This window comes from Neovison vison, chromosome 13 (genome assembly GCF_020171115.1).
Source record: "Neovison vison isolate M4711 chromosome 13, ASM_NN_V1, whole genome shotgun sequence".
Classification (NCBI taxonomy): domain Eukaryota; kingdom Metazoa; phylum Chordata; class Mammalia; order Carnivora; family Mustelidae; genus Neogale; species Neogale vison.
The window spans coordinates 72,785,451-72,797,601 of NC_058103.1; the positions used below are offsets into that span (position 1 = coordinate 72,785,451).

Sequence of the window (12,151 nt, forward strand, 5' to 3'; positions counted from 1 at the left end):
GGAGAACTTCACACTGACTTCTCTCTTTTGTATCAATTAGCAGTTCTCAACCTGGAATGGTATGCAAGATTCGGTGAAGCTTTTTTCTTCAAGGACTCAAAGGCCTATGTGGCCCAGAAAACATGAAAGACCACTAGCCCACAGAACCCCAGGGGGGATCCTGGAATCCTCTCACCCTCTCCCACCTTGCTTAGCCTCCACCAGCCCACTCAGAGAAAGGAGCAGAGCCTTCTGTGAACACTCACTGGCTGGGTCTGAGGACAGGCTCGGGGCAGCAAAAGGCAGGAGATGGGAGAGGCCTGTCCTCAGCCTCATTCCCCTTACCAGGAGTTTCCAGGCTTGAAGAGAAATTGGAGTTTGTTTTAGGAAAGAAATGTTTAAAGTACAAGTGGCAGAGAAAAGGACTGGAACTTTCGAGGGCCCAAGTTGCTGCTCCTGTCCCTTATGTTTCCTCCAGTGTGCCAGGCCCATAAACTCCTTCAGCTCCACAGCCCCATATCAAGAAACCACAGGTTGGTTAGATCACAGCAGCTGTATCAACAACAGAATCAACAGATGAGAACACTGGAGGGTCCTGCCTTAAGCTTCAGTCTTTATCTCTTGACCTTCATGATTTCCCAGCCCACCTGTCCCCAGTCTCCTAAACCCAGACCCACAGCTCAGGGACCCCTCAGCTCCATCAGAGCCGAGGGGAGAAACCGGCCACCACAAAGCTTTCACCGGTGATGTAGCTGGCGTCTGGAGAGCACAGGAAGGACACAATCCCAGCACAGTCCTCAGGCTTCCCTATCCTGTGTAGAAGGACAGAACACATGTCAGGGATCTCAGACTCTGCTGCTCTGGTGGGAGTGGGCTCCAAGGAGGGACAGGGTGGACTCAGCAGGGCTTCTTGCTTGCACCCTGCAGGGCTCTGTGGAACCCAGACTCCAGCTAAAGGAATGGCCAGCACACAGGGAGAGGTCGACTAGTGAAACAGACCAGCCACCCCTCCCTAGCTGTACCCTGGTAACCAAGGCTCCACACCCCACTTGCCTCTGCAGCTTGTGCTCTTTCTTGAAATTGTTCCAGAAAAACTCATCCTTGTGAAACTGGGCAAAGAGAAGACATGAATGAGTCAGTGGTGTTAAAACAAGGGCCCCAGATGATCCTGCAACAGATCACCTATGGCAGATTTGGGGCGACAGGCTGAGTCATGGCTGAATTCAAAGGACAGTGAGGACCTCGTCTGTTAGAGACATGGATCTGAGGCTTATCCCTTAGTCACTGGGGAGGTTTCCACTGAGCCAGGCTGGGAAATGGGGGTCACATCTCAGTCCTCACCACTTGGCTGAATCTGGTCTCAATTATTCCTGGAACCAGGCAGTTCACCCGGATGCCCTTGGGGGCCAGCTCCACTGACAGCGTCCTGGTGAGGCCCAGTATGGCCGTCTTACTGATATTGTAGACACCCAGTTTCTGGGAAGGGAATCAAGACAGTCATTAGGATATACAGAAGCAGGGGCGCCTGGGTGGCTCAGTCAGTTAAGCATTCGACTCTTGATTTCTGCTCAGGTCAAGGCCTCAGGGTGGTGAGATGGAGCCCGCATCAGCCATGGCTTGGCGCTCAGCCAGGAGTCTGCTTGGGAACCTTTCCCTCTCCTTCTGCCCCTCCCCCTCCCAAATAAATAAATCTTAAAAAGAAAAAAAAAAAAAAAGGATATGAGAAAGCAGAGGAAAGTATCAGTTGAGTTTCTCACCTACAGATGCTCCCACCCCTGGCCCAAGTGCAGAGCTCAGACACACTCTCCCCATCCTGTTCTGAGAACAGAAGCTGTGCCCAGCAGCCACATGGGCATCAGCTCAACCTAGGGCAGCACGAGTGAGGTGGGGGTCTCTCCCAGGCATTGTCTCTGTGGTGTCCTGGGGACCCCTTCCCCTAACACTACCAGGAGCACACAAGCAAGCACTCACCGCCCATGGTACATAGGCCGCAACGGAGGAGACAAGGACCACCGCCCCCATCCTGAGAAGAGACAGACATGAGAGGAGACAGGAAACCAGTAACTTAACATGGTCTGAGGTGCTACTATTATTTTAAAAAGATATAAGAATGAGAACAATACCATTTTAACTACTATAGTCATGGAATAATGCAGTCCTCACAGCGGCGGTACAGTTTGCATTATTGTCTCCCTTTCAAGCCCACAGAGTTTCAAGGGCCACAGAGGCCCACAGAGTTTCACAGCAGAACCGTAAGTGGCGGAGCCAGAACTCCACCCTAGTTCTCTGACCCAACACCCATGCTCTGAACCATGACATTCTCTGCCTCATCTTGAGGGAAGCAATGAGCAGAAAGCCAGCTGCTTGGGGAAGGGGGCAGAGTGGGCTTGGTGACAATGGGTCGCCTCTAAGAAGCAGATGAAGCAGGAGGAGACAAGAAATGAGAGGCAGTAATGTTTTCCTCTACCCCACACACCCTGGGGCCGGTTCCTAAAGGGTATGTCTGCATCAAGGAGCCTGACTGAGGAGGAGCTACGGCCTGAGGGAGGTGGAGGCCTGAGTCCCTGACATGATACCCCTGAAGCTATGTATGGAGTGCAGTCAAATAGGCAGGATCTGGAAGAACATGTAGGCTCCCTGGAGGCTGAGAAGCAGGGAGGGAGAATGGATCTGGGATGGGGGGACCCTGTCACAGATTGTAAACTGGTGAAAAGGCACTGTCCCTCGGTGCGAGAGCCCGAGTAGAGGGTGAGAAGGATCTGTCCATGAGGACAGATCTAAAGCTCAGCCCTTTCCCAAACATGTTGATGTCGAGGCCAATGAGAGCATGCTGGAGCCCCAGGACCAGCACCCTTATCCTGCAGCCAAGAATTAGAAGCTGTAGCTGTACAAAGGGTGAAGCAGGACAGAGGAAGGGAGATGGGGAGACCCCAGGGACTCCTCCCAGCTGGGCCCCTGTGTTCTCCAGACTCCATTCTCACACGGGCTCCCCACCAGATCCCACCCCACCCCCACCCTGCAACCTACCCCCTGTTCTCCATGTGGGGCAGCAGCTGGCTCAGGAGCAGGGCTGGTGACTTCACATTCACGTTCAGGATCTGAAATCAGAGTGGAGGCAGGAGGGAAGACAAAGAGACGCCATGAGCCCTCAGCCCAGGGCCTGTTGTCATAAGACACCCGGAGCCCTGTCATTTGTGCAGCAAACCCACAAGTGTGCAGCTCTAAGATTCATTTCTCTTCTGATCAGAACCCCTGGCTAACGGTTTAACAGGCAGTCAGGCTAAGTGACAGGCCTGTGAGCAAACTGTTCCCGACTGGGGTGAAGGAGGGAACTGTTCAGGCCTTTTCAAGAAAATGGACATCATGCTGGTCTGCAGATAGAACCACTAAGCAGAGGCCCCTGGAAAAAAGACTGAAAGTAGAACAGATGGGGGGGAAAGGAGGTTTCTGGATGGAGCAAAGAAGATTTCTGGAAGTGTTGTCTTTGTCTGTCTGTGTTTTGACTTGTTGGTGTCCTTGTCTTGTCCCAGTAGAATTTAAGGTGTTCTCATGGTGCCACAGCATAAAACAAGCTGAATAGGTGTTATGTGTGAAGAAATGGAGAACAGGAAAAATAAGTGTAGAAAGATAAGAAAAAGCAAGGGGAAGGTTGCTGCCCACACTTCACAGCATGTGGCAAGGACTGAGCATTATATTATCTGTTCACAAAAATGCCAGCTGCGAGGGCCGGCATGCCTGCCTGTTTCCTGCAGACGTGGCTCTGAGCTTTCCTACGGCCATCACAAAGTGGGAGACACAACAGAGAATTGCCATCCTGGGTGTAAGCTTCCCACGGCAGTCCCGCCTGCGACTAAAACCTGGATCCAGCCCCAGACATGAGGGCTCCTGATCCGTTGTCTGGGAACTCAGTCTGATGGGACTGGGGACAGAGGAAAAGTAAGAGAGGAACTGGCAGGGAAAGAGGCAGAGACTGAGCTGGAGGCTAGGACAGAGCACCAGCTGGGACTAAAGTGACATCAGGATCCCTCCTGTGAGGCACCATCTTGAGTGAGGTCAGTGTGTCCTCTGTCTCTAGGGAATGGGACTGCATATCTGGTCATCCCCTTGATGAGGGATGAGGCTTTGATAGAGAGCTGCTGAGGCCCACATGATAGCAGATTGCCAGTGCTGGGGATGACCCCCAGGACCAGAAGAAGTGGTTCAGATGTCCAAAGGGGGGCCCAATATGAGGTCCCCAATAAGAAGGCATTGAGGGTTAGATTAAGGGACTTCCTGGTCATTCTCTGCTCAAAATAGAGCCCCACCACCCCACTGATGTCTGCTCTAAGCTGGGGGATGGGCTCCAACAAGGCCCCTCCTAGACTCAGCAGCCAAGCATGAAAAGGTGAGTCCCTCCCTTGCTTAAGAGGACTGCCCTATTAGAAAAGCAGAGAGAGGACACCTGGGTGGCTCAATTAGTTAAGCAACTGCCTTCAGCTCAGGTCATGATCCTGAAGTCCAGGGATCCAGTCCCTCATCAGGCTCCCAGCTCCATGAGGAGTCTGCTTCTCCTTCTGATCTTCACCCCTCTCGTGGTCTCTCTCTCTCTCTCTCTCTCAAGGAAACAAATAAAATCTTTTTTAAAGAGAGAAAAGAAAAGAAAAAGAAAAGCAGATAGAGTAGCTCCGGGTGCCACAAAGTCCTGAGTAGAGATCGTGGCCTGCGGAGCTTGGATGCTGGAGAGTCCTCAGGCAGAAGAAGGTTGGAGAAGTAGTGGAAGAGGAGAGGGGATATTTCCTAACCAGCTGGAGAAAGAGGGGTTCTGGAGAGGTGCTCGAACTGGCCCAGTGATAAAGTGACTGAGAAGGAACTAACTCCCAGGACACCTCCAAAAACTGCATTCAGAGAAAGCAGAGCATCAGGGAAATTTCAAACGTGTGAGGTGGTGGCAGATGTGATCAGGGACAACTATGACCCCGTGGTGCAGACAGCTAGTGGCTCAGTAAGACCTGGGAGAATAGGGTGGCAGTGGGGAAAGGAAGGCGGGGCTGTGCCCGAGTGTGCTTAGCTTCAGGGGGGGGAGATTTCAAATGGATTCCAAGATAAAGAGAGTCATGATCCCATGAACTAAGACACTAAAAGGCGAAATGACTCTGGAGGGCTAGGACACTTGAGGAGGCTGCTAGCAGTGGCTGCAGGGAGCTCAGACTTCGGTCATCTCTGAGGAAGGAGGAAACGGCATCTGGCGAAGGCAGGTACACAAGAGGGCCTGGCCTGAGAACACTGTCTATGCAGTGCAGAGACCTGGGGAAGGCAGAGGAAGTGCTCTGGCCAGTGCTTGGGGTGGAGATGGAGGTTAATGACAGCAGGAAGAAGATGGCGTCCCTGCAGTCCATCTGGTCTGGTCAGAGGGACTCGGGAACCCAACACAGGGGACATAGAATAGGAAACATAGAATGACATAAGACCATAACATAACATAAATCATAGCATAGAGCTATAAAATAAATAAATAAATAATAATATAATAGAAACAATAAATAAATAGATATAAAATATAAAAAATAAATACATAAAATAAATAAAAACATAACATAAATCATAGAACAACAAAGCCCAAGGTAGACCTCAAGACATTTTACAAGGTCTCTTCTGGACCCCATGGACCAGGTGGCAGGATCATTAGGCCAAATGCAGTGGGCTGGAATGTCATGGACAGCTGATGGCTGGGTCCAGGCCTGACAGGTATTTCAGGTTCCTCTGAGGGACAGTGAGGCAACCTCCTCCTGGAAGGGGGAAGAATCTCAGCGGCAGGTACGAGTCCCCAAAGAGGAGCAAAATCACCAAAGGATGTGAAATATATCTACTGTCAACAAAGAGCAGAGCCCTTCCTATTCTTGACTTTCATCAAGATACTCCCAGAGCTGTATCCCCAGAGCCTAGAACAGTGCCTGGCACATAGCAAACCCTCATTGAATATTTGCTAAATGAATAAATGCAAAAGGGATAGGAAGAGAAAAGAAAGCAGAAAGAATGTAGGAACCCACTTTGAAGGCACACAGATTGGAAAGTAGCATCACGACACATTCCAGGGGAAGAGTGATCAGTGCCGGTTTTTACAGTCGCTTGACAGGGAGGTGAGTCGAGTCTCAATGGGAGAGCAAGTTAGACTCCTCAGCCAACTCCCCTCAGAGCCTCTCACCTTGTCCCACACCTCCTCACTGGCCTTCAGGGTGCCTCCCACCAGGATGTTGACGGCTGCATTGCACACCAAAAAGTCAAGGCCCCCATGGTGCTCCAGGACCTGGGGGGAAGGGTGAAACACAGGGCCATAAGTGTAAAGATGGCCCGAGGAGGCGTCACCCTCCCAGCGCTGTTGCCAAGTGCACAGGGCATTGAGGCAAAGTTTGCTAATCAGATCCTGTCTCCACCAGGACTGGGTCACACAACTAGTGTGAGAACCAAACTCTGATGAAGGCAGGAGTGTGGGATAAGCCCAAGGACAGGCTCTGCGTCCCCCGAGGGTCTCAGGAGCGGAGGGTCTCTCTCCTCCAGGAATCAGTCCATGGACTTGGGAACAGGGAATCCCTCTAGATTCCTCCTCAGCCGTGGTTCTCCAGGGTGTTGGATGGAGGCGAGGGTTCTCTCATGAACAAGCCATTTTCCAGAAAGCCAGTGTGCGCAGTGCCCTCCACCCAGGTAGACCCTGAGCAGTTCTGGTTTCCAGACGTGTTCTAGAGCCTCCCAGCCCCATCCCAGTCCCAGCCTCAGCCCCACCCAGGTCTGAACAGCATGGGAAAGGCCTTGCACATTCTCTGCGGCCCCTCACCTTGGCCACCAGCCGCTCCCGGTCCTCGGCCTTCCCCATATGGCACACGGTGCCTGTCACACTCAGCCCCTCCCCCTGCAGTGTGGCCACTGCCCGGTCCACGTTCTGCTGCTTCCGGCTGCTGACGACCACGTGGGCCCCATCCTGGGCCAGGCGCCTTGCAATGGCAAAGCCGATCCTGCAGCAGAGATGGAGGGAACAAGACAACCTCAGCCCCGTCCCTCGGCCCATCCCTGGAAATCAACAAGGCTGTGTGTTGACCTAGAAGCCCGAGGTCTCTGTGGATGCGAGAGTCCTGGGGAGGGGTCAAGACCCATAGGGCAATCACAGCACTTACCCTTCAGTGGACCCTGTGATCACAGCTACCCGATTGGCCAGGAGACCCTTTGGGTTTATCCCAGTGCTGCTCATCCGCACAGAGAGTCCAGCACGGGAGTGAAACAGGCCCCTGTGGACCCCAGCCATTGCTTGCAGCATGCTGGCCAGTGCGTTTTTCTGCTTCCTGCTGAACCGGGTCCTGGAGAAAAAAATCAACTTCATCTATCATGGATGCCAGAGTAATGACAGTAATCTACCCTCTGCTCCTGCAGACAGACGAGGCCAGCAGCAGAGACCAGAGAGAGTAGAGCTGGTCAGGGTGAATTTCAAACATGTGAGCCTCGGTCAGGAAGACTGTCTGTGAAAACTCTCTATTTATAAAACAGGCAAGTTGGAATGTGAGACCCAACATTCAATAGACAGGACAAGTTTCCCATTCGTTCCCTGAGCAAGCACTGAGTGCTTGCAACAGGTCAGAGAGCAGACCTAGGTTCTGAATGTCTACTTGCTGCCTCCGCCAGGCTGTGCTGAAGGGAAACTCTCTGAGTGGAGGCTGGGAGGACACTGAGGCAGGGAGCAGACCCAGGCCCGCCCACCGGACACCCTCTGGAAGGAAAGGGGCAGGCCGTTGTAGGTTTGCACAGGAGTGGAGGCAGGTGAGGACCTGGCATGGGAGACTCAGATATGCAGACACTTTCCGATGAACTGGAAACACATCGGAGATGCTTGTGGAGGGGGACCTCTTTCACCCAGACCCCACATTTCCCAGCTCCACACCCTGTGAGTCTGGAATCTCCTACCTCCCCCAGTGAGAGATTCCCCTTTGCTTGCCCAGGAGCCCTGCAGGGTCCTCAGTCTAGGAGTCTGATCTGTTTCCTGTGGAGGCAGGTGGGAAGGAATGGAGGCAGCAAGGGGTTATTGAAGGCACTCAGGGACTTGGGATGTACTTTTCATGCAGGGTAGTGCCAGGAAGCTGAAGAGATGCAGGTCTGGCAGCTCTGGACTAAGGGCCAATGGACATGCATTTTCAGGAGGCTCTGGTAGGGGCTGAGTGTCCACAGACCCCCATCAGTTCTAGACTTGCTTTCGCCACTCCAACACCGAGGGACTCCTCGTTACTAAGCAACCCTTGTCGTACCTACTGCATCTCCCTTGTTCCTTAGCAACCAACCCTTATGTAACCCAGTTCCCTCGAGTTAGGGGTTGGTATCTATAATGATCAGTGAATGGGTGCTGCTCAGGAATTATGGAGAACATAATTCCTGATATTTCAGATGAAATATCAAGCTATATCTGTGTCATAAGGAAGGTAACCAAATGCTCTGCTTTAAGAGAGACAGCCTTGGTTTCAAACTTATGTCTCTCCTGACACCATATTTCTAAATTTACCCTTTGCAGGTCCTAGACCTCTCGCCCTTTTGTCCTAGCTGCTGTCACTCTGCTCGCTCTCGAACACATGCTGTCTCTTCTTTATGCAAGGTCATATTTACAGCCTTTCAATTTGAGGGGATGGAGGGTTTCGGTTTCTGATTGTTCTACCTTTCCTAAACAGGACACCACATTCTAAACACTTATGATCCCCCGGGGACTTCTCTCCCCCAAGATGGAAGCTCAGATTAACCCTGTCAAGTGTCAGGGGAATTGGTCTCCTTGGCTGGGAGGGCAGCCTGAAAAACAGGGAATCGCTTTTTGTCAGGATAGGCTGCCCCCTGCTGGAAGAACAGAGTTATGGCACCTCTAAGGAGCTTGTCCTTTCTCAGCAAGTCTGTGGCTGTCCCCTCTGTGGTCTACAATGGTTTTTACCAATCCCTGCTCCTTGCTAACCTTGTGGTGACGTGGTTTGCAGGAAAGCTGTCCTGCTTGTAGGGAAAAGCAGCTCTGACCTATTTCAGGTAGAGTTAAGAGGGACAAATCAGGCCTCACTTATCTCTCTTGGTTCCCCTTTCTTGTTCCAGGTCCCACTTTCCCAGGGCCTGAGACTGGGCAGCTTCCAAGGGCCCAGGCTTTCACTCACTCAGCCCGCATCCCCACTTTGGCTTTTCTCTGGAGTAGTCAGCCAGGCCAGCTAGGCCACAGTCTACCACAGGTCCCGGGAGCTTCGAGTGGCCTCTGAACTTGGCACTGTCCACTTGGATTCCCCTCACCATGCTGAGCAGTTCAGATGACCAGAATGGAGGTGAGGGAGCCAAGTGGACATACCTTCACACTAGACCCATCTTGGAGGTGTATGGCCTTCACCAAAGAGAAAATACAAGGCAAAACAAAGATTTGGGGAGAGACATGCGATATGAGAACCATTGAAAACCAGGAAAGAGAGAGACTAGGGAGATGTCCACAGAAGAAGCAGGATTTGGGCCAGTCTGTTCCCCACTCTGGCTCCATCTACACCTAGATAAGATAAGGCAATGAGTTGGGAGACACTAAGGGCTCCAATAGCTCCCAAGAGCTTTGTTATGAGAATCTAAGGAGAAATTAAGGCAACTGCTCTCAGACACAGGAAGAAAGAAGCATCAACACAAAAAATTGTAAAAAGTGAAGGTGGAAAAAAAAAAAAAAAGTGAAGGTGGGCAGCCCAGTTTCAGGGACCCCCACCTGGACAGTCAGCCTGACTGGGGGCCATATTGTCCCTGCCCCAGCCTTACCTGGTTGTGCTCTTGTGGTTCCTGAGCGCAGGTCAGGAGCCCTTCCGCTGTAAAGTCTGCAGCTGAGTGTGAGGATGTGGGGAGGTGGCAGGCTGGGTTTCAGGTACTGTAATTCTTCCCAAAAGACTCAAGGATTCATGGAACATATAGTTCTGCAATGATGAAAGGTGGTGGTGAGGCAAGGTCTCCCCCACAGTCAGGAATAGCCTGGGGGGAAGAAGAGGATTCACTGCCAGAGTAATCATTTGCAGATTACCATAGGTACCTACCAGGGTACCCACGGTCTGTCCTGTCAGTCCAGCTGTCCCCAGACACTCATACAACACAAACAAACCCGTGGGTCTAAGCAGGCTCCAGACCCCACCCTGTGGGGTCTACAGTCTTCGTTGGCTGGGGAGGCAGAGCTGGGTACAAAGCCACCAAGTTATTTCTACATGCATCAGAAAAAGACTGTAGGCCTCTGTCTCAAAGCCAGTGAAACAGGCCCTCCCTCTCGACCAGGGGATCAGGCCCCTGGCGCTATATAGGACTAATCACAGTAGAGTTCCTGGTGTCCCCACCACCAGCACCCAGTCTCTCTCCTGGTCCAAATATTTGAATGAGCTCTTACTTTCTGCCAGGACTGTGTTAAGTACTATGAACACCAAAATAATGAAGGCAGAGTCCCCACCCATTAGCTTACAGTCTAATGGAAAAATCAAATAAATGTAGTTCAGAGTGTTACATTTTTTTTTTTAAGATTTTATTTATTTCTTTGACAGAGAGAAGGAGAGAGACAGAGAGAGAGGCAACACAAGCAGGAGGAATGGGAGAGGGAGAAGCGGGCTCCCTGCCTAGCAGGGAGCCCTATGTGGGGCTCCATCCCAGGACCCTGCAATGGTGACCTGAGGCAGACAGTTAATGACTGAGCCACCCAGGTACCCCCAGAATGCTACATTTAAAAATAGAAGTCGGTTTGAGGCTCAGGGAGGCTTCCAAGAAGAGAGTGGAAAAAGCCACTTAGAGAGGCCTAGGGATATTTCAGAGGGGGTACCCAGCAGTTGGAGGAAGTGTCCTGGCACTCATGAGGGCAAGTCAGAGATCAGAAGAATGATTTGCCAACATTGGTATGGGTGGAAGCAGCCTCATAAATGGATGAGATATCCCAAGAAAGTGAGAAGGAACAAAGTCAAAACTGGAAGAGTGGTAGCCAGACTCTAAGATGGTCCCCGTGATCCTTATAGGCAGGCATTCACCGCCGTGTGTGATTCCTCCTCCACACCCCACACCCCCAGCATAGAGGGCTTGGCAGAAGTAATGGTTTGTCACTTTTGAAATAAGGATACATAAAACACAGTGTTCTGTCCTGGACTGTTGTCTCTGTCTCTCCCTTTCTCCCTGGGGTCACTCCCACCTGCCATGCTGTGAGTGCCCCTGTGGCAAGACACACATGGCAAGGAAATGCAGCCCGCCAACAACCACGTGAGCAGGCTCAGAAGCAAACTGGTTGGCTCCAGTCTGGTCTGGAGAAGACTGCCGACTTCAGCCTCAGGAGAAGTCCTGAGCCACAACCACTAGCTACTTGTTCTCATTCCTGACTCCCTGAAACAATGAGATAATACATTTCCAAGCTGCTAAGTGTTAGGGTGATTTGTTACGCAGCAATAGATAACTAGTACAGGAATATGGAAAGAATTAGCTCTTTAAAGAGACAGAGCAGAAAATGCTTTTGAAATATAAGATTTTTAAAAAAATAAGGTAGCCTGGGTGGCTCAGTGGTTAAGCCGCTGCCTTCGGCTCAGGTCATGATCTCAGGGTCCTGGGATCGAGTCCCACATCGGGCTCTCTGCTCAGCAGGGAGCCTGCTTCCCTCTCTCTCTCTGCCTGCCTCTCCATCTACTTGTGATTTCTCTCTGTCAAATAAATAAATAAAATCTTTAAAAAAAAAAAAATAAGGTAGCCACAGTTAAAACAAGATTGCATTGATTCATGAACAAATGAATCAAAGGAGCGGAATAGAAGGTTCAGAGGGGCGCCTGGGTGGCTCAGTGGGTTAAAGCCTCTGCCTTCGGCTCAGGTCATGATCCCAGAGTCCTGGGATCGAGCCCCGCATCGGGCTCTCTACTCAGCAGGGAGCCTGCTTCCTCCTCCCTCTCTCTCTGCCTGCCTCTCTGCCTACTTGTGATATCTATCTGTCAAATAAAATAAATAAAATCTTTAAAAAAAAAAAAAAGAAATGAACACAAACACACATGAGAATTTTACATGTGATAAAGGTGGCATTTTGCATCAGTGAGGAAAAAGATTTTTCAGTAAATGATGTTGAGACAACTGGCTAATGCTCTGGGAAAAAAGAAACTAAATTAGATCTATGTCTTTCATGCCACACACCAAAATAAATTTCAGATGGATTAAAAATTTAAAT

General features: G+C 51.0%; 1 protein-coding gene across 5 annotated transcripts; it reads right to left on the reverse strand.

Annotated features, from left to right (window-relative positions):
* Window positions 1–344: 344 nt before the first annotated feature.
* Window positions 345–7,264, reverse strand: LOC122892983 (dehydrogenase/reductase SDR family member 2, mitochondrial-like). Of its 5 annotated transcripts, XM_044229727.1 has the most exons (8): window positions 7,125–7,264; window positions 6,788–6,965; window positions 6,161–6,262; window positions 3,007–3,077; window positions 1,951–2,002; window positions 1,321–1,455; window positions 1,033–1,088; window positions 345–791 (listed from the first exon to the last, which is right to left on the reverse strand). In XM_044229727.1, exons 1-8 carry the CDS (start codon window positions 7,262–7,264, stop codon window positions 680–682), a joined length of 846 nt encoding a protein of 281 aa, XP_044085662.1. In that variant the 3' UTR covers window positions 345–679. The 5 variants fall into 5 exon arrangements, with proteins under 5 accessions (XP_044085662.1, XP_044085661.1, XP_044085664.1 ...); XM_044229726.1 differs by lacking the exon at window positions 1,033–1,088 and having other exon boundaries at window positions 345–839; window positions 1,307–1,455; XM_044229729.1 differs by lacking the exons at window positions 1,033–1,088; window positions 1,321–1,455; window positions 6,161–6,262 and having other exon boundaries at window positions 345–834; window positions 1,947–2,002; window positions 7,125–7,255.
* Between the last annotated feature and the right edge of the window lie 4,887 nt (window positions 7,265–12,151).